Source organism: Oryzias latipes, chromosome 14 (genome assembly GCF_002234675.1).
Source record: "Oryzias latipes chromosome 14, ASM223467v1".
Classification (NCBI taxonomy): domain Eukaryota; kingdom Metazoa; phylum Chordata; class Actinopteri; order Beloniformes; family Adrianichthyidae; genus Oryzias; species Oryzias latipes.
Genome location: NC_019872.2, coordinates 13,140,030 through 13,162,655, shown reverse-complemented (window position 1 = coordinate 13,162,655; position 22,626 = coordinate 13,140,030). Strand labels below are relative to the sequence as shown.

The 22,626-nt window shown below is 38.6% G+C and overlaps 2 protein-coding genes and 1 pseudogene across 2 annotated transcripts; all 3 read right to left on the bottom strand.

Moving 5' to 3' along the window:
* Positions 1-756: 756 nt before the first annotated feature.
* On the bottom strand, positions 757-9,415 carry bf/c2 (complement factor B). Its single transcript, NM_001104805.1, is given in 18 exon segments — positions 757-1,007; positions 1,678-1,727; positions 1,815-1,935; positions 2,023-2,123; positions 3,008-3,084; positions 3,172-3,310; positions 3,518-3,650; positions 3,758-3,867; positions 4,449-4,586; positions 4,668-4,772; positions 4,921-5,046; positions 5,149-5,293; positions 6,307-6,446; positions 6,635-6,721; positions 7,733-7,909; positions 8,028-8,213; positions 8,297-8,500; positions 9,343-9,415. Coding segments are annotated over 18 exon segments (2,265 nt in total). The 5' UTR covers positions 9,395-9,415; the 3' UTR covers positions 757-833.
* A 1,051-nt stretch (positions 9,416-10,466) lies between these two features.
* On the bottom strand, positions 10,467-12,055 carry LOC111948619. The gene is made up of 2 exons (XM_023962187.1): positions 11,745-12,055; positions 10,467-11,596 (listed from the first exon to the last, which is right to left on the bottom strand). Exon 2 carries the CDS (start codon positions 11,568-11,570, stop codon positions 10,644-10,646), a length of 927 nt encoding a protein of 308 aa, XP_023817955.1. The 5' UTR covers positions 11,571-11,596; positions 11,745-12,055; the 3' UTR covers positions 10,467-10,643.
* Positions 12,056-13,191: 1,136 nt separating this feature from the next.
* LOC101167313 lies at positions 13,192-21,843 on the bottom strand (annotated as a pseudogene).
* Between the last annotated feature and the right edge of the window lie 783 nt (positions 21,844-22,626).

The following is a 22,626-nucleotide window of genomic DNA, read 5'->3' as shown; positions in this document are numbered from 1 at the left end:
TCCCAAAGATCTTTTAATTCTAATTATGCAGTTTTTCCCAAAATCCAAAAACCTGTATTGTTTTCTAGGACATAGTTTGAGCAGAGTGGCAACCCCAACCCCACTTCCCCTCACCCATCTGTTTGCAGTCCCTCCAGCCAGTTACAGCCCCTCACAGCCCCAGTGAGCAATACTGGAGATATCCAGCCATAAAGTTTTGATCCAGATGCCAGATTGGTTGAGGAAAATGAAGACGTACACGGATCTATTTGTCTACAAGTGGATGCATCAAAATGGAGTGGAGCAGGGAGCTTGTGGCCTGCCCATTGTTGCTTCTACGTCACAAATAGAAGCTTTTCAAACAGCATTTTTTTCATCTGCACTTGATTCACAATTATTCGAACAAAGAAATACTCAGAAAGATAAAAAATTAATCTCAACTTTCTTTATGTCCTCCATCATAAGAGAAATGCCACAACTACATGTTAAAAAACACAATTTCATTAGAGTGAGTCTTTAAAGTCCAGTTAAGAACAGATTCCTGCAGTAACAGGAGCTGGATGACTTTTCATATACTGTGGTTCTTTGACCGACTTTTGTTAAAAACATGCTTGTGACTGGGATGAGAAAAAAAATCCCTTTATTGACAAGGTGTACTGCATATATTATATTAGCTTGAGACAGCAGCTTGAATCATTGAATTGGCAGAAGTACAGAAAAAACGATTATTGTCTTAATAGCAGAAACAGGGTTTAAAAAAACAAAACAAAAGAACATCTGGTCTTTAGCTTTTTTTTTAATTCAAAGGCATTGTCGCCTCTTATTCAAGAGACTTTCTTAATTGAATGTGTTTGTTAGTTTATAAATGTAAGGGGTGCATAATCGTCCTGATCGTCATCTCCAAGGATTGATTTGAGAAAAGGAACCATTTTGAAAAGATTGATGTGGAAATCTCTGGATTCAGGCGTTGTCTCTCTCATACCACCTCCAGTGCAAATCTCCTGGGTTCCCCAGCTTACCAAAGCAATCTGTGGAATGCAAAGACACTGTAAGAAAGTGGACTGCATTATTTGTACTTCATCGTCTTGAACACGCATATGGTGTTCACATTGGACGAGCAGGGAGGGGCTTCATCTTCTTTTTATATTGCTGCTGTTACTACAGTACCTACAGTTGGAGGTGACTTGGTGCAAAATGTCAAAGCAGTACAAAACTCGCAAATCTAGCTTCAGGCTTTTTCTTTCACAGCTCTATTCTCTATAGTGCTCGGTGTCATAGAATTCTTTTCAGACACAAATCACAATTATTCATTTCTCCTTCATGATCAATTCATGAACAATTCGCATTTCCGCGACTTAAAAGGGACATCATCCATTCGTCAATACCAAATCAGAGTCCCTGATTGGTCAAAGTTCGACCTAATTAATTTGCAACACATGTTCAATGGACACACATTTTGTACAGAGAGCCCAAAAATGGACTTAACTTCTCACAAGACATATGAGACTAAGTTCATACCGAAAGCGGTATGAACTTAGCTTCACACTAGAAGTGACATGTACCCATACTTTTCTTACTCAATACACTAGTTTTTCTATGTACAGTATCTTACAAAATTCTTCAACTCCGACTACCCTGGTGCTAAGGTCAAGTGTGACCTCACTCCATTATGATTTATTTGAATTTATTTTTTATTACCTGTATTGTGCGACTCTCATAGTTCTTAAACACAGCTCCTCCAGAGTCACCTGTTCAACAGATCCAAAAAATACCCACAATGGGATATCAATTTGTACTGCAGGTGGTATAATGGTGAGTTGAGAGAGGAAACATACCTGTGCATGCTATGTGGTCTCTATCACCTCCAGTGCACAGAAAGTTATCCGTCACAGGAACCTTTGGGTCTGTTGTTGTTATTCCCTTTGCTTTCAATGCCTTTTTGATGCATAGATCTCTCTGCATTGAGAGCACAAAAATTCAATTGATTACATTTTGACAACTAGTAAAACAACAACAAAATATCCAATGACAAAAAAGGCTTACATTATCTCCAAGCTTTGCATAGACATCTTTTTCACCAACTAGTGGTTCTGTCCGAGTCAAGAAACTGAGTCTTTCTCGTTGGTTTTTCAATAAAAGCTCCTCTGTATGGTAAAAGAAAAATGAACATTTCATTTTGGTGCTATTGAAGACTGGAAAGTTTTTTTCTTACACAGGCAATCTAACTCCAGTCTTCCAGATCTACCGCTCCAGATTGTTTTCCAGCAGTTCCTACTTTCTATTGAAAATCCTTTTTCAGGTATTGCGGTATCTGTATCACCTGATGCAGAGATGGAAATTTCCAAACAACCTGCTGTTCAGATGATGTGTTGGAAATTAGTTTAGCTTATGGTGCTCCTAGGAATACATTTTTGCTGAAAGCAGTTGTGTCAGTCAAAAGCAAAGGCTCATTGTTGTGCCAAAGTCCTGTACAATTTTACAAAAATTAGGTTGAACAGAGCATATAGAAAGCCTCCACTTTTCTCCTCCCTGTTCTAAATCAATGACCCATTGTTTTAACAAGTGCCATAAATTAGTGTTAAAGTAGAACAGTGCAGTAAAACCACAACTGTCATTAAAATCAATAGTGGACTAAATGAGGGCTGGAAGCTTTACAGGAGCTGCAGTGACGGTAACCCAGACTCCCTTTAAGAACTGATAAACCACCAGTTTACCAAATTACTGCATAAAAATGACCCTGGTGTGTATTTTAAAGTCCCACCGCGATCCTCTTTTGAACTAATTTCAAAGCAATCCCAGTGGTCTTTATGTCGTTTTTGGCCAAAAACCTGTGTTGTTTTCTTGGACATAGTTTGAACACAGCAGCTGTATCTTAGTAGAAATTTGCCTCTGATTTGTTGGTGAGATTGTTGATGTTGAGAAAGCCCGCCCCCTCTTCCCCTCAAATGTTTGATGACACACCTCCCACTATCTTACAGCCCCTCACACTCCCAACCTAACATTACCGGTTCAACAAAAGTCACTATACCTTGATCTCTGCATGTTGCTGACCCGGGGAGTCTGAGAGCATCACTGGTTTCCTTAGTACAAGGTATGCATATGGGTCTGAAAAATAATTGTTTTGATGTCAAGCGGTTGTGAACGGTTTTCTCAAACAAGAACAAGAGCTCACATCCCATTACTGCACAATACCTGGCAGAAATGGAGAGTTGAACAGGTCGCTCCAGCTGGATGAGAGCAATATCATAGTCATAAAACTCAGCCACGCCTTGTTTCACTCGAGCTGTAACATTGTACTGTGGATGTAGCTTAAATGTTTTCACTTTCTTCTCTGTATAGTAAAGGAGCGAGAGGCAAAGTTATTGGGGGAATAAATGACTATAAAGTATACGTTTATGATCAGAATTCATTAATCCTTTTTTTTATTCTTTGCAGGCATTTTAAAAGCCAGCAAGGCCACAATTTGGCATTTCAGTGCTTGTTTAGATGAATAAATGCATGTACATAACGGTTAATTAAGGTGATCATTAATTGCTACCTTTGCTGCCTTTCCCATCGTCAATTTCAACTTTGACATCTTGTGGCTCATCACTGAAGATGAAGCAGTGGGCAGCGGTCAAGACAAACTCACTCGACACCAGAGAGCCCAAGCATTTCTTCGGGGATTTGCCCTTAAGTAGAAGGCAAACACATTTTTTTTCATGAAGTCTAACATTATGGAGTAAAGTTACATAACAACACCTTTTTTTTTGACATACTAAGTTCCTAAATCCTTTACCTGGATATTGATAAACACCACCCATGGATATCTTCTCCTTTTGCCGTCTTTGTCAGCTGTGAGTTCATAGTCTCTGTGCAGACCACAGAGGCCAATGACTTCATTTTCATCTGTAGTAAATAACGCAAATTCAGAAAGAGATTAAGGACAAAATACTAACAGTAATAATTATAACTGGTATTTATTTTACTAAAGTATTTAAATTTGTTATCATGTCTTCTGCTGAAACTGAGGCTATTTGGTCCTTTAGATTTTGTTTTTTCCCAGGCTAGCCTAATATCCCTACTACACCCCACCCATGCTGTCAGGCAAGTTTAAGAGGATCAATGGGCTTTTTCAACTGGATATACATAAATTTACAAACAATCTGAATTAAAACCTATTGATTACAGCATAAACAGGCAAATACATCTTCTTTATTGATAAAATAAAATCTATTCACCGGGATAGTTATCTGTACTATTTCTCTCAAATGTTGCTCAGAAACTGTCTAAATCTGTGATAGTGAGCACTTCTCATTTGCTTAGATAATCCATCCAACCTGACAGGTGTGCCATGTCGAGATGCTGATTAGACAGCAACCAACCTTGCACAGGTGTGCCTTAGACCGGTCAACATAAAAGACCAAACTTGTATAAGTTTGGCACACCATTGTGTAGCTTTCCTGCATTATTTTTGAAAGACAGCTTACCAATTATATCATCAAAGGTGGCTGCTAAATTTGTTTCTTTTTTCAGTCTGAAGTAATGCAATTCTCCTTCCGTTCCTGCTGTGAGGGGCAGCAGGTCATCATCAAAGATGTTAGCCCCGATGCCGAAGACGTAGCTCTCTGCAACACAACAACAAGCAACCAGAGAAGTTTATGATTCTGTAATGCAACCACAACAATATATTAGAATGATAACCTCACCAAGATAATCCAGTCTTGATCCGGGATCACCTGTGGGACTCATGTAGACCCTGTTCTTTATTCTGGCTAATGTTGGCAATGGGGAGCCACCCATGTTGTATGCACCTTAAAAAAGATTCAAGTTTTTGTTACAGATAAATACATTTCAGGTATGTTTGCTGCATGCAAAAGACAGAAGTTTCCGCCATTAGGGTGTTACTAAAGTAGTCTGACAGAAAGCACAAAGAAATCTGAACAGAGATTTCATAATTACCGTCCGTGAAGAGGAGAAAGACGTGACGATGTTCACTAAATTTATCTCCAGTTTTTTGCTCTATCCAAGCCATACCTTCTTCAAATTTCTTTAAAGCAGCGTTCACGTCTGTTCCAGTGCTCTTGTCTAAAAGGTAAAACACAAAAATGAACAACCTAACAAGCAGAATAAAACATAACACTAAAATATAATTTGTGTAGAAAAGAAAGAGTTTTTTTTTCCCCTTACCACCTATTTGAAAATCTTCCAAATTTTTGATGGCAGACTCCAGAGTTATTTTGCCTTCATAAAATTCAACAATGCTGACAACTTCATACACATCAGCGGAGAAAAAGAGGATTTCATAGTTTGGCGACACAGTGAAGGCTGCAATCTGTGGACAGAAATAAAGGTGAGCTGCTGTAAACCTCTAATACATGCTCTATATGTTGACTTGTTGGACTGATGTAAAAATAATTTCTTCATCCGATGCTGTTCAACATTTCAAAGGGCTCCTTCTTTTATTTGATCAATTAATTGAATAATATATCAGTGAAAAGCATTTCCAGTGGTGTGCATTGACTACAAGCCAGAGGGTCCTTGCCAAGACACATCACTCACAGTTATGATTTGTAATTAGATTTACTCCTAATGGGCTGCTCTGCTGGCAGCAAAACTCATGTGGGGTAAGTGTGATCAAGTCGTCAAATGTGCTTATGAGACTGTGTTTAAAAAGCTTTGTGCATAATTCAGAAACGGTGGCTGCCAAATAACCAAGTTTATATGTAGTCTTTCTTAAGAGAGGAAAAAAAATGTTGAATCCACATTTCTGAATCATTTCGGTTTCTTCTAAGTATGTCTAATTTTAAAGCAGCAGATGATGGATTGATTTTAGCAGTACGCTGCACTTATAGCTGGATTTCCAGCATGTTTTCACAGCTCAGCAGGTGTGTGGCCAGCACCTTTCAAGATGAATCTTCACCCCATTTTGAGACCCCTGAACTGATAGGACGAATGCCTGATATCGGTGGTACACTCTCAGCATTCAGGGAGAGAGTGGACGCACAAAAACTTATAAAAAAATATAGCTCGATCTTATTTTTACACCGTATCACCCCTTTTTAAGGGAAAATCTTACGTCTGTTTCCAAAGAAGTACAGCCATGACAAAAAAAGGGACAAATTTAAAATAAAGTGAGATTTAAGTCCCATTCCAGTCTTCTCTTGATCTACTTTCAAATGTTCCCAGTAGTCTTTTAACCATAATTATGCAGTTTTTAGCCAAATCTCTTTAGAAGTAAAGCAGCAACCAGATAAGCAAACAACACAGCACAAGCATCACTTTGAATTTTATCAGGACATAAAGCCAGCAGAGATCCAACACAGTCAGCTGTTTCATGACTTTTACCTTTTTAATAAGTGTAATGATGGCCAGCTTTGCTCTTTTGAAGTGTTCTTCTTCAACACTCTCTGAAATGTCCAAGGCGATGTAGATGTTGAGCGTCCCGTTCTTTGAAATGCGGATTTTTCTCCCAGCTTGTGTGTCATCTGGGCAACAAAACCTTTACTGTTTTATTATGATAATGTATTTGTGTGTGGTGCAGGAACAAAAGCATATAAACAGAATCTTCTGTATAATAGCAAGAATTAAGTAATAACACTTGTTGGTGTCAATAACAACGATTTTAGGCCCTCCTAAAATATTAAACATAAAAAATAAAAGTTTAGAAACTTACTTGTGGGCTGCAGGGTGGTGAGGCTGTCTTTGATGGAACTGCCAAATGCTTCTGAGACCTCTTGGGAAGTGTCATATGTGAATTTGGCTGCAAAGAGACGAAGAAAGGACAAACAAAAAAGAGTTAGGAATTTCTTTTGTCAAAGTATCACAAATGTGTTTGAAAGGACAAAGAATAGAATAAAATAAAATTGTATTGTATTAAATTGAACTTTAATGATTCCATGGAGGAATTTAGATTGATTTCACAACAACCCAGAACAAGACAGATCCCAGAAAGAGCAGATCAGTTGAAGGTCACATTATGATTTTCACATTTTAAGCTTGAATTTGTTTAACAAAATGCAGTAAAAGTTGGATTTGATTGGAAATAAATTTACTTTGTTATAGTTGGAAAAAATAGTTTTACCCCCCCCCCCCCCCCCCAAAAAAAAAAAACAAAAAAACAACAAACATCTTTGTTGCTTGTGGCTGCTCCCTTAGGGGGTCACCACAGCCTTTTTTGAAAAATGGTCAAACGTTTTTTTCTTCTTTATTATGACCAACCATGTTATCGTAACAGCACCTCATTAAACACAGAAGCAGCTGTGTTGTTGCTATACTTCTACTATTGTGTTTTAATGTCAAAACGTTTGCTGGGTTCACAGATTTACGGTAAAGCGCAAAACATTTTGTAGTCGATCTGTCTCCCCACTTCTAAACAGCAAAGAAACTCAAATGAAAACAAAGATTAAGATGTTTAGCTATGTTTGTCTCCAGTAAGAAATAAAACTGGTTTACTACCCAGAACTGCGCTTAAAATGTCCTTTTACACATTTGCTTTCTTCAAAAGACCCACCAAAACTGTTGACTGAAAATCAAATTATCAAGATGAGGTAGAATGGTAACCATTTTTAATGTCAAACATCAGATCAAAGGTCATAATTACTATTTATTGACTATCTCCCCCTAACTACTAAAAAAATATATAGTGTGAGACAATTAAGTGCCCTGTATTTTTAAAGCAAATATCTAGGGCACTCAATTTTGAAATTGCACTATATAGTGCAGCGAATAGTGAGCAGTGAAGGAATTAGGACACCACACTTGTCTGTCTTACAGTAGCATGCAGGCTCTCTGCCGGTCCATTGGCTGTTCTCCTGACACACTCTGACTCTGGACCCCACTAAAAACAGGTTGCCATTGCAGGAGTACGTGACATCATAACCAACATCGAATGTGTTTCCTCTCCTTGAGGCACCGGGTGGGACACCAGGATCAGGACATGCGTCCCCGGCTGTTGTGAGAGGACACAAGATGGAGAAGAAGATTCAGAAACCTAATTTTCCTTGGCTATTCAAACACAGAAGAAGGATACAGTCAAGGTGGCTCCTCAATGGGTTTTGAAGACTTACAATCACGACTGCAGATAGTGGTGGAGCCACTCCACTTCCCATTGGATAAGCAGGTACGACTTGAAGAGCCGCGCATTGTGTAACCAGAGTAGCACTCAAATGTGGTGGTGTTGCCAGCAAGGTATCTCTCCAAAGGGGGAAACACATTTCCGTTCTCCAGGACGTTAGGGTCAGGACACTCCACAGCTGCAGCACAGAGCAAACTTCATTTACAAAAATTGAAACAGTTGCAGGAGCAAAGCACTGACTTCAGTGAGACTCTCACTCACGCTTGCATCTCTGGGGAGAAAACTTTTTTGGTCGTGGTTTCCATTGTTTGTTGGGGTGACACACACGAATTGTGTCTGGGTACGGGTAGAAGTTATCAGGGCACTGATAGACCAGCAAGCTGTTGGTCTCTAGGCCCTTTGTTAGGGTGTAAGTACCCCCCTGAATTTCCAGGCCATCTGCTGTGCACTGACACTCAACCTCTCCTAAGGAAAAAAAACACACACATCCTATAAATATCCTTTTTGATTTCTTATTTTTTTGTTTTTGATCTAAAATATTGACAACAAATCATGTGGTTTTAAATCCCAAAATTTTCTGGTGGGCAAACTTTTTTTCCAATACTGTCTTTTTGTTTTTTTTGCAAGGAATTTAAAAAATTAACTAAACTGTATAACTTATTTCTGAATAGTTTGCTTTCTACTGTGAAACATTAAACAATGGTTCTATTGAGAGAATGTGACATTTTTATTTGATATGATTTGATTCCAAATATTTAGTTTTTAAGCTTTTTTTAACATGAAAGTTAAAAAGATTTGTCAGTTTTACACATTAGTTTAATTGGTACCTTAACTCCTCAAATTCTAAAACAAAACAAAAAAAAACAGAAACATATTTTGGTTTATTTTTATTGAAATCATTCCTTATAAAACTGCAATTGACCTGAGATTTATTTCTGTGAAATAACCTAACAAATTTAGATGTTAGAGAAAAAATATTTTAATCACCAAACACAAAAGAAAATAATTACAAAAGAAACAAAATGAAGAAAAAAAGAACACAGTAAATGATTTTTCTATGACCACATCTCTACTTTTGTTTAAAGGAAAGGAAAAGAAACACATTTAGAACAGTTTTAAATTGCTCTCTGTGAAAAGGAGATTGAAAAAAATCAAATTTTTGTTTGGGTGAATCTAGTATTATTTAGTAGTGATATTATTTTAATTCTCAATTATGCTTGTTTACATTTTCAATATCACATTATTATTATTTTTCAAGCAATTTTGACTTTAAAAGCTGAGTTTAAAGTTATGCAGAATGGCCTCACCCGTGCAGAGAAGAAGAAAGACCAGCAAACTCCAGATGACAGAAGTTTTCATGCTGAACCTCAAAGACGGAGCCGTTCCAAAGTTAGACTGTGTGGATGGAGATGAACTTTTATTCTAAAATGAAAAGCGATGTAGAAATGGACAAAGACCACTCTGTTACTTATTAACTTTATTACCAGATCAATACTGTATTTTTCACTAAGCAGCGTTTGGCTCTCCTCACATTCAGGAAATGTCAGGAAAATCAAATTGGGCTGAGCATTTTAAACATTTTTTTAGTGAAAATCTTACAGAATAAGCCTAAAAGTATTTTTTGAACAGCTGATGTTGTGTTTTTAGGAGGACACAGCCTTGCTTGTTTGGATCTGGATCCTGGATTTTGTCAGGATTTGTTCTGTCCACATGTTATATTGCACAAGAAAGGAAAGTCCTTGTGAAATCAAGACAAAAAACAAACAAGCCTTTCCCAAAAACTCCAGTCTGTAAAAAGTACAAATGTGTGTCACGACAGGGGAATAATTTATTTTAAACATGAATGAAAAATATGAAAAAAGATGTTGGAAAAATTAGCTGTGGTCAATCTATGCTAAAGTTGACACGAGATTTAGAGATCTTATGTCAAAAACAAAAAATACGGTAATTACAATCTAGCAGAATGAAGATTCTAAAAGTAATCTTGTCTATTCTAATCATAGCATAGACCTGCATAGTCTTTAGTACAAGGTGAAAACTGTCTCTGTCCTCTAGCGCCACCCTGTGGAATGATCTACTAGAATGTCAGAAACATTTATAGCCACTGCATGCTGACATCAGTTAGGTTGTGCAAGTTACTTCCAAACTGTATTATAGATTACTTGTAACTGTTATTTTAAAGTAGTCCCATACCTTGCTGTCTCAGATTTGTAATGGATTACATCACTGCTGCATTACTTTCAAGTTACATTCATTATTAAATGAAGTAAATTAAAAAACAATTTAAAGTGACATTTAAAAAAAAGTTTTACTGCCCCAACTGCTGATGGCCTGGATCAGGTGAGTTTTTGGCAGCAGAAATCCTTGGGGCTTTGAGGACACCTTATTGGGTTCCAGAGTTACTTTTAAGAATCATCCATGAACTTTTAAATTCAAGATTCAAGAACAACTTTATTAATCCCAGAAGGGAAATTTAGTTGCAGTAGCAGCACTAAGGAAATAGGGGGGATAAAGACAGACACAGACACAAAATATACAGGGAAGAAAAGAGGAAAAATTTGAATAAAATAATAATAAAATAACTGTACAGTCTGTAACTCTAGAATTCTCATGTACATCCAAGTCTGCCAGATGAATTGTGGAGTCTAAAGGCTGATGGCAGGAATGACTTCCTGTGTCGTTCTCTGGCACAGCAGGGGTGTATAAGTCTGCCGCTGAAACTGCTTCTCAGTTTGTCCACCTCCCTGAAGAGGGGGTGGGAGGGATTGTCCATGATGGTCCCCAGTTTAGCCAGTAGTCTGTCCCCCAGTACCTTTTCCAGATTGGCAGGCTTGAAGCCAATAACAGACCCTGCTTTTCTAATGAGTTTGTTCAGTCTGTTGGCGTCCTTTGCTTTGATGCCAGCACCCCAGCACACTGCAGCAAAGAAGATGGTGCTCGCCATGACAGACTGGTAGAACATGTGGAGCATCCTACTGCAAACATTGAAGGACCTGAGTCTCCTCAGGAAGTAAAGTCTGCTCGTGCCCTTCTTGTAGACCGCCTCAGTGTTTGTGGACCAGTCCAGTTTATCGTCTAGATGTACACCCAGGAATTTGTAGGACGAGACAATTTCCACATCCGTCCCACCGATACAGACTGGGGAGGGCGGAGACTTTCTCCTGCTAAAGTCAATCGCCATCTCTTTAGTCTTGGCCACATTTAGCTGAAGGTAATTTTCCCCAGACCACCTGACGAAATGCTCCACGAGGCTCCTGCACTCCTCTTTCCGTCCATCTTTCACACACCCGACTACAGCTGTGTCATCAGAGTACTTCTGGAGGTGACAGAGCTCAGAGTGGTACTGGAAGTCAGCTGTGTATGTGGTGAATAGGAAGAGGAACACCACGGTTCCCTGAGGGGCTCCTGTGTTGCTTATCAGGGTGTCAGACACACAGCTCTGCATTCTCACAAACTGAGGTCGACCTGTCAGGTAGTCCTCAATCCACGAGACCAGGGGGGCATCCACCTGCATCTTCCCTAACTTCTCCCTCATCAGTCTCGGCTGGATGGTGTTGAAGGCTGAAGAGAAGTCAAAGAACATTATCCTCACTGTGGTGTTTGGCTTTTCCAGGGAGGAGTATGCCCTCCGCAGCAGGTATATCAGTGCATCCTCCACTCTAGCCTTGGGTTGGTATGCAAACTGCAAAGGGTCTTGAAAGGGGCTCACCAGGGGTCTGAGATGTGCCAGAACCAGCCGCTCCATGACCTTCATAACATGAGGTCAGCGCTACAGGCCTGTAGTCACTGGGGGCCTCAGGATGGTTTTTCTTTGGCACTGGGACGAGACAGGAAGTCTTCCACAGCACTGGGATCCTCTGAAGGTATAGGCTCAGGTTGTACAGGTGCTGAAGTACACCACATAGCTGGCTGGAACAGTTTTTGGCTACGTTCACACTGCAGGGCTTAATGCTCAATTCGGATTTTTTGAAAAAATCTGATTTGTTTGCTAGACCGTTCACATTTCCAAGTAAATCCGAACTTTTGTGATCTCCAGTGTGACCGTGACACGACCCAAACGAGACCCGCATGCGCAGAAGCCAGAAGAATACTCAACGGTGAACGACGTCACTTGTTGTTTGCGGAGCAAACGTTAACAATGGATGTCAACAACAGTGTTGTCAAAAGCGGAGCTCTTTTTGTAATATTAAATTTATTTTCACGAAGGAGCAGCACAATTACAATCTTCTCATTTTAAGAAGGCAATGGAGTCGGGATCGTCTGTACCCACTGTAGTGGAAGAGGAATGTGTATGTGTTGGGCCCGCGCGCCCCGTGTGTGTGTGTGTGCAAGCGCGTGCCGCGATAGAGAATAGTGGGGGGGGGGGGGGGGGCATTCATGTTGTGTGTTACGGAGGAAGGAGGAAGGTTTCCCCCAGAATAAATGCTATGGACTCTTTATTAACCCGTTCTGGAGAATCTAAGGATCACAACAGGGAGGAGGAGGAGGATCGCCTGGGTCCCCCGCGCTTGAGCACGGTCGGAAGGGGAGAAAGAAAAAAAAGTTATCGCGGGAAAGGTTCAACACCACGCTCGGCCATTTATCTGGAAATTCTTTCAAAAACCGCCCAGTTGCGATCAGAGCCCTGGAGTTTGGCCTGAAAAGAGCGATCACCCCAAATATTAATCCAATCGGTGACCTCGCTTCCCTTCCACTGACTGATCTCAGCAGCATCGTCCACCATGGTTGATGTTTACGTTCTCGTTCCCACCTACTTCAACGCAAAATGATGACGTTTGTTGCGTGTCGATGACGTACGGTTCGGAATCAAGTCGCCTGGCCGGTCAGACGGCGGTCGCAATTGAAAAGATCGGATCTGTGTCATTCATCATTCATAAAGACTGTCGTGAAAAGATCGGAATTGGGTCGTTTCAGCCTGCAGTGTGAACGTAGCCTTTGAGTACCCGGGGACTGATGCCATCAGGTCCAGCAGCCTTTCGCTGGTTGAGCCTCTCCAGCTCTCTCCTCACCTGAGTGGATGTGATGAGCAGTCCATTTTGGGAGGTGGGGGTAGGGTCTGTGAAAGATGTAAGCTGTGGGGATGGGGATTTCACCGATTTAACAAACTTTGTGGTGCTCAAATTGAACCAAAACAGCTTTCAATAATAAAAGAAGTATTCTTAAGATTCCAGAATGTGGACTTTATTCATAATTCTTACGTGTTTTAATCACTCAAAAATGTCAGGTGTGGATATTCATCCTGAGTTTCGTTTCCAAGGATGGACTTCAGAAAAGGAACTACTCTGAAAAGATTAATGTGGAAATCTCTGGATCCTGTTGTGGACTTCTGCATTTTTCCGTGATGACAAAGGAGTTCTGTTCCCCAGCTAACCACTCCAATCTGTAAAATACATGGCAGTTTTAAGTAGTTGAGAAAAAGTAGCACATTCACACTGACTTTCAAAACGTTTTACATCTGCAGGTTATATGAAGTGCAGGATGGATCAATTATATCTTGTGAATTTCAAAATCAGGTGGCTAATTGTCACCGTTTCATACCTGCACTGCACGGTTCTGATGAATCTTGAACACAGCTTGTCCACCGTCGCCTGCGCAAGAGGTTCACAAAAAGCTGGTCACCATTCTGCACCATTAAAGGTGATGAGGTTGCAGCAACACACCTGCGCATGCAATGTGGTCTCCATCCCCACCAGTGCACAGAAAGTTCTCCGTCACTGCAACTGTTGGATCGCTAATCCTCATGCCTCTTACATTTAGCACCTCTTGGATGCATAAATCTCTCTGCATGACAGGAGCAAAAGTTTAAACTGTTTTTGTTTTTTGTATTAAAAGAAATCATACAATAAATTAAATTATTGAGGCTCACGCTTTTTCCAAACTTGGCATGGACAACTTTTTCTTTGACACTTGCACTGTCACCGTTTTCACTTAAAAAGTTGAGTTTTTCCTTTTGATTCTTCAACAAGAGTTCCTCTGCCCACAAAGAACAAAGCTTTTACTTTAAGGCTGTGTCACACAACCACTGTACATTCTGCGCATATTGCACGTATAGAATTACGTCATGCATGTGTCATGAAAGACAGACAATTCATACGTGTAAAACGTGCAAAATATACACAGTGGCTATGTGACAGGACCTTTAAATGCAACACTGAGTCAGTCAAATCCCAACACAGGATCATTCTGTTGCAAATTGTTTTTCTGAGAAAGGTGTGGGGGACCACATGAGACTTATGTGACCTAATGTGATATAAGACTGTAAAGCGCAGAGATATTGATGTTCAGACATTTTGGACACCTAAGGGGTCCTGAAATGAGATGTGTTTTATGTCAGGGAGCTAGAAGGAGATCAGAGAGAGTGAATTAAAAAAGCACATGGATGATGGCCAAAGTCATGTGGACAGATTTTAAACGGAAGAAGGATTAAAGTAATTTTTAAAAACTGATGCACACCTGAATGATCAGTCCTGAAGAATGTGCAATAAAGGGTTGCCTGTAACCATGCCTAATTCAGGTCAATTTGGAAGTATTGTTTGTGAATTTTTTTAAAAGGCCATATGCAGAGAGATTAATTTTGTGATACTTGAAAAATATGAAAAATGTTAATCGTGATATTAATAAAGAAAAAAATTACAATTGTCTGTTTTTATAGGGTGAAAAGTTTGCTTAAAAATTGGTCTCTGGTCAAATTAAAAGAACAACTTTCCCAAATCTTTGCACATTTTTTAAAAGTCTTGTATAACTTTGTGCCACATGAAGAAATGCAGCCTTTATTGGCCTAAGCAAACACTTTACTGCTTCAATTATGACAGGTTTGATCATTTTAGGATTAGAATAGCAACTTTAGAATATTGAGTTTATGTAATTGTAATGTGTTTCCTGAATAATGAGTCAAAGCATCTCAGCCTTGAGGTCGAGTTATGACACCTTGCTGGATGCATGTTGACCTTCCAGGCAGTTTGAGGGCCTTACTGGTTTGCTGAGTACAGGGAATGCATATGGGTCTGGAAACAAAAGTTAAAATATATACCATAATTTTCTTTTTAGACAGGGGAACCAATAAAATATTCCATTGAGTACTTTGAGTCTTACCTTGCAAGAATTGAGATTTGTACGGGGTCTTCTAGTTGAATTAGAGCAATGTCATAGTCATAAAACTCAGTCACGCCTTGTTCCTTTCGAGCCTTAATGTTGAAATTTGGGTGTACAAATATTTTTTTCACATTTTTGTCTGTCAAAAAGAAAAGAAACTGTCATGTCATTTATTTCCTGTTTTATTTATGTATTTATTTTAATAATTGATTTTTACCTGTCCTCTCGTGTTTATCATCAATTTCTACTTTGATATTCTCTGGTTTGTATCCAGATGGGAAGCAATGAGCAGCAGTTAAGACAAAATGAGGTGACACCAGAGATCCAGAGCAGAACATCATCCGTCCTTGCATCTTAAATGTTAAAACATAAACAGAGTAATTATGGAAAATTCATCTGAGTGCCTACAATTATAGAAAACAGAAAAACTGTGGCATTTTTGTGGAACAAAATGTTTTGATGAAATCTTACATCTGAAATAAAAGGACTCATACCAATGATAATATGCTTGAATGAGATTATTGATCCAATATTATACCTGAATTCTAATCAGTGCAAACCACGGATAACGTTTGCGCTTGCTGTCACTGTCCTCTTCCAGCTCGTAGTCTTTGTGAAGACCACAACGATTCTGAGATGCGCCATCATCTAAATAAGAAAATCCAAATGCTTCAAGGTTACAAGCAAAACCAAATTTAATAAATGCTAGAAGGATTTCTATCATGTCCACAGGCAATTCTTTTCAACCATGTGTTTAATTTGGGATTTGATGACTTCAGTTTAGTGTGGGTTTTGACTGGACCGTTGCAACAGTGCAACAGAAGATTTTCCCTTTTCAGCTATTTTATTTGATCATTTTCTTGTTGGCTGCATGGTTTTCCACATTAGACCTCTTACTGTCATGGTTTGGGTTTCTTTGTATTGGTTTTTGCTTCCGTTGTGTCACTGTCATGATTTGAGTTCTGTTTCCTGTTTTATTATGAAGGTTTCCTGCATGTCATATTTTTGAGTTTTACCTTCCTGCTTCCATCTCTCCTGTTCGTTGTCACCTGTGTCTTGTCAGTCCTGTCTGTACTTAAGTCTTGTCTCTGCCTTCCTCTTGTGCTGGTCCATTACTCTCTTCCTGGACTGTTTTCTGCCATGTTTTCTTGTTTAGGTCGCAGTAAGTTTAGTTTAGTTTTGTTTTTCTGCAGCGCTTTTTGTTAAGTTAATAAACCCCTTGCCCTAGAACCGTGTGCCTCCTGTCTTTGCATTTTGGGTCCTTCATGGTCACCTGCCCTTCCTAACTGACACTTACGCGATGCACAGCTATAGACAACTGACAGAAAGCCTAACATTTAGCAGTAAAATTTCATAGATGACAGTGACACATGGATGACTGGAGCTGCCCATGGCTCGTATGACAACAAAACAAATCTGAAAGTCGTAATCAACGCTGGACATTGACATGGGCAAGGAGGGCAATGCCACCCTAAATGGTATGACTACACCCTAAATGTGATGGCCTGTGTGACAGGCCTTTTTTTTCTTTTTCTTTTTTCTTTTTTTTTTTTTACAAAAAAACAAGACAACCAACTAACCAAACAGAACCCCCCCCCCCCCCCAACTGCATAAAAAAACAAAAAAACTTTAGAATGGACGGACAGACAGATGGAAACATTTTTAGCAGAGAAAAAAAAAGGTTTCACTTCTCAACTTACCAATTACTTCATCAAAAATTGCTGCTAAATTTGTGTCTCTTTTAAGTCTGAAGTAATGTGCTTCTCCTTCAGTTCCTGCTGTGAGGGGCAGAAGGGCTTCATCAAAGATTTCAGCGCCGATGCCAAAGACGTAGCTCTCTGCAACACAACATCAAGCAACCAGAAAAGTGTGTGATTTAATAAGGAGGCAATTTATAGTGTTGTAACCTATGCATTAAATATTGATACTCACCAAGATAATCCAATCTTGATCCGGGATCACCTGTGGGACTCATGTAGACCCTGTTCTTTATTCTGGCTAATGTTGGCAATGGGGAGCCACCCATGTTGTATGCACCTTAAGAAAGATTCAAGTTTTTGTTACAGATAAATACAGTTCAGGTATGTTTGCTGCAAGCAAAAGACAGAAGTTTCCCCCATTGGGGTGTTACTAAAGTAGTTTGACAGAAAGCACAAAGAAATCTGAACAGAGATTTCATAATTACCGTCCGTGAAGAGGAGAAAGACGTGACGATGTTCACTAAATTTATCTCCAGTTTTTTGCTCTATCCAAGCCATACCTTCTTCAAATTTCTTTAAAGCAGCGTTCACGTCTGTTCCAGTGCTCTTGTCTAAAAGGTAATACACAAAAATGCACAAACTGAACAACCTAACAAGCAGACTAAGACATAACACTAAAATATAATTTGTGTAGAAAAGGAAGAGGTTTTTTTTAATCCCTTACCACCTATTTGAAAATCTTCCAAATTTTTGATGGCGGAATCCAGAGTTACATTGCCTTCATAAAATTCAACAATGCTGACAACTTCATACACATCAGCGGAGAAAAAGAGGATTTCATAGTTTGGCGACACAGTGAAGGCTGCAATCTGTGAAGAGAAATAAAGGTGAGCTGCTGTAAACTTCTAATACATGCTCTATATGTTGACTTGTTGGACTGATGTAAAAATAATTTCTTCATCCAATGCTGTTCAACATTTCAAAGGGCTCCTTTTTTTATTTGATCTGGGTGGGACTATTGGCGTGAAGCAACCCCTCCCCCCTTCCCGTCACCCATAAGTGAGAGCTATCTGTTTACACTCTCTCCCCCTAGCTTATAGCCCCTCACCCCCAACCTAAATTCTCTTCTGTAAGATTAAAGAAAAAAGACATAAAAGCGACATAAAATTGTTAAAAACTTTGATTTATCCTTTACTCTTCTTTTTGAATTTTACCTTTTTAAGAAGTGTAATGATGGCCAGTTTTGTTCTTTCAATGATAATTTCTTCAATGTTGTCAGAAATATCCAGAGCAATGTAGATGTTGAGCTTCCCCGGCTCTGCTATCCTGATTTGTCTACTAGGTTGTGCGTCATCTTGGAAAAAACACAACAATCAGTGCTTATTGTTATTATTCACACCAAACAGACAAACTTTTTTGGCTTTAACAAATGCTCTGGTTTTTTATAACATTCCTTTAGAAAAAAAAGCACCATTGCTAAGCATTGATTATTTTTTTTAAGTGTATTTAATATAAACTTTAGTATATTTAGTATCTATCTAATGTTTTTAATTCAGCTATGGTAACAAGGTAATTTTCCCATTGTGGGATCTATTCTATTCTATTCTACTCTATTCTATTCTATTCTTTTCCAAATGATAAAACAGGGCTTAAACGTTTACCTTTAGGTTGTAAATTGGTGAGGCTTTCTCCTAACGACGTCAGGAGTGCTTCTGCAACCTCTACAGCACTATCATAGGTGAATTTGACTGTAAAAACAAAGACATGGGTTTGCAACAGCTAGATTTTCACAATTTGTAAATTATGTACATGTGTTGACTTTCACCAAAAAATTGGGCATGCCCCGTGGTTAATATGCTAAATAAATGAAATAAAATTAGATTACATTTCTTCTGAGTTTTAGTTAAAAAAATTAGCTGTCAATCAGCTTGTTAACAACTAAACCAACTCAATTATTTTTTTCTGCTGCTTATTACCTTGGGGAAGTAATGTACACTATGTTTCTAAAAACATGTTTCTAAATGTGGTCTACCATTTGGTTGAAATTATATTAGAGACCAGAGTTTGTTCCCACATTCATCTGAACCAAGTGTAAAAAAATTCATCCAAAATCTGGTTCAGACCAAACAAGCAGACCTTAAACTGCTTGAAGAGGTGGTTCAGTCTACTTCCAAACATAACAGATGGTTCTCTTTCCAGGGCAAATTTGAACTGGTCCTGATCTGAACTGGACTCGGTCTGGCCTAACTCTGAAAGTCATCATCTTTTTTGGAACTAATAAGCTTCCATTATTAATTTGCCGTGTAAGTTTCCATGATCACTGTAAAGATGAAGGAGCTGAGTTTTAGCTAAAAAATTAGCTGTCAATAAACTTTTTAACAACTCAACCAAGACAGTATTAATTATTTTTTCCCCTGCTGCTTATTACCTTGGAGGAGTAATGCACACAATGTTTTTATAACATTTTTTCTAAATGTGCTCTACCATTTGGTTGAGCAGGCGGCTAAATTATTAAGACAAAAGTTTATGAGTGAATTTATAGTTTGTGTCTTTGCTTATGCCTGGGTAAAATAATAAAAAGAAAAGAAAAACAGATTTTCCCAGATTTGAAGCTTTTCTTTTAAGAAGAGACATTCTTCCCAGGAATGTCAAAGATAAAAAGGACACATTAGTCAAACATCTTGGGAAAGTACAGTAGCATGCAGGCTCTCTGCCGGTCCATCTGCCATTCTCCTGACACGTTCTTTCTTGGGATCCCACCAAGAACGTGTTGTCCTTGCAGGTATACATTACTATGGCACCAGTGGCAAATAAGTTCCCTCTTCTTGAGGCACCTGCTGGCACACCAGGGTCTGAACAAGTGTCTCCACCTGTGGCATAAAAACACAAACAGATTTTTAAAAGCCTTTAAAGGATTAGGTGTTTCATTCATTTAAAAATATAGAAGAGGAGGAAGAAAACTCTTTGAATACAATGGATTTTTTTTAACGTTCATTTGGTCCCTAAAAGGTCAAATATTGTCACTGTTCAAGCAACAAGAGGAACAAAAGTGTTTATCTTTTTAACTGGTGATCAAATTATTTGTCAAAGGAAGCCACTGGAATATTAGGTGGCTTTTGCTTTTTTTGCAACAGTGAAAATTTCAAGTTTAATGCTTCGTTGACACTGGCCAAGAATGTGCTAAATGCACATTTAGCATGTGGTTTTTACGCTGGACTGCTGCTCATCAATGCTAGCACATGTCCACCACCTACAGTTGGAAGAGACTTGGTGCAAAATGTCGCAGCGATGCATAATCTTGCGAACCTTGCGGCAGGCTTTTTTTTTTCACAGCTCTATTCCGATATATGAAATATACAGTGTATACCGCAATCATTAATTTCTCCTGAATCATCAATTTTCAATTGGTTGACACTTCCCTGAATTGAAAAGGATGACATCCATATCTTACTACCAAATCCCAGTCCCTGACTGGTCAATGTTCAGCCTGGTTTAACTTTGGATTCACGTTCAATGGAGGCATGTATGTAAAGCCCAAAAACGGTCTTAAAAATGTATGTAGCTACCCGTAAACACAAGAGTTTTGAACGTGAAAGCCTGAAACGTGTGATGGCATGACTTTTAATTGAAAGTGGTTGCTTGAACGCCTGTTGCCCAGGGCGGTGTGAACGTAGCATCAGCCTGCATCTTGGACTTCTGTTGTACCCTCAGGGCCAGCTAGTCACATGACTGAAAACTATCTATCACATGTTTTCTAAACAACACAATGAAACTTTTATGTTTTTGTTGTTCTACGCATCATTTAGGACTTACTGTCATGACTACAGATGGGAGTAGAGCCACTCCACTTCCCGTTTGATAAGCAGGTACGACTGGAGGAACCTTGCAGAGTGTATCCAGGGTAGCACTCAGACCTGGTGGTGTGGCCCACTGAGTATCTTTCTTGAAATGGGGAAACATTTCCATTCTCCAAGACATTTGGGTCAGGGCATTTAACGGCTGCAACATAGAAAATCAGTATATTTTCCAAGCAGAGCAGAAGGAAAAATTAGATCATTTTATATTTATCTTACTCACGCTTGCAAGTCTGAGGAAACCTTTTGGATGAGGGAGTCCAGTGACCATTGGACTGGCACCGGCGGGTTGTAGGGTGTGGGTAGAAGGCTTCAGCAAACTGGTAGACCAGCAAAGAGCCACTTTCCAGGTTCTTGGTCAGAGTGTAATTACCCTGCTTAATTCCCAAGTCATCTTTACTGCAGTCACAACGAACCTCTCATCCTACAAAGAAGGAAAAAAAATTCAAATGTACAAGACAAGGATTGCTTTGATAAAATAACGTGGTTTGAAATATGAAAAAGAAAATGAGCAATTATGCTTTTAAATTGTCCCTATGTCTGAATGTGTGTGTGCATGTACCCAACCTTTACTCAACAGTGGCTGGGATTGGCTCCAATATTCCATCACACTTTTTACATACAGTATAGTACAGGCCTGTCTGATTTTTAATTATATACAATGTATAGACATACTTTTGAAAAAGTAAAAATGACTTTGGGGTCAAAAACAGCTTATGCCAGTGTCACTCACTGATGGCCATGTGTGCTGTGACTTGATTAAGAGTTTTAATAAAGAAAAAGACAAAAAGATTCTGCAGTCAAACATGAAAAACTGGACTTTGGTGGATGTGTCTCCTGTGAACATTTTGTTTAAATTAGTCTGTGTCCTTTAAGAAAAAAAAAAAATAATTCAAAGATATTGAGGAATTTTTTATTCTTACAGAAACATCTACTCCTCGTTTCCACAAAAACTGTATTACAGTAATTTGAATTAAATTATGCATGATCATAATTTTGAACACATTATTTATCTCATGAATTGAATTTAAAAAAAGAAGAAAATTAAAAATGAAATGCCTGCTTAAAGCCACAAAAGATATATTTTACCTGTGCAAAGTAGACAAAAGAAAACAGCAAGACTTCTCCAGTGGACAGAAGCTTCCATGCTGAACCAGTTAAAAGTAACAGTTTGAAATTTGGGTTGTGTAAATGAAGCTTTTTTTAAGGAGTTATGTAAAAAAAATTCTTTGAACAAAGATCACTCTTTTATTTATTCAGTTTCAAAAGACTGATGCAACGTGAGACTTTTCCCCAACTGCAGTATTTGTCCTTCTTCATGGTCTGATTTAGATCAAGACTAAAGTTCATCTAAAAGAAGGTGAAAGGATTTCAAACAGTTGTATGAAAGTATTAATAAGTTCATGCTTGGAACTTAATGTTGTCCCCTTCTATGAGGAAAATGCAGCTCTACGTGCTGAGGAAACAGCTTTCAAATTTGTATTATTTGCAAATAACAATCCATGTTAATTTTAAACGTGTCAATCCTTCTGTTAAACAACATACAGAAAATACAATTTTGGGGAATTTAGATGGAATTCAGCTTGTGTGAATTGTGCTACATTTGGTAAGTTTCTGCTCATAGCAATTTTACCTTAACATGCTCAGCAGTGAGATGTGGTGAGTGCTGGTGAGGCACTGATGTCATCAGTCAGTTTAACAAATATATTCATATCAATTCAGATTAATTTTAGTTATACAGCACATTTCATGTAAAGAAAACAGCTCAAGGTGCTGTTAATCAAATCAAATAAGGATGCAAAAACACCAATGCAAAAATTAATAAATAAGCCCCTATGCCACAGATTAACTTATTTATACCATTTAATTGGTAACACTTGAAGTGGGTTGTTTAAGATTTCATTTCAACATTTTTGTCAATGTAGGATAGAAAAAAAATCACCAA

What these genes read in the sequence shown, in the direction of transcription:
- LOC111948619 (XM_023962187.1), bottom strand. Translation starts at nt 11,570, where the DNA reads ATGAGGGAGAAGTTAGGGAAGATGCAGGTGGATGCCCCCCTGGTCTCG.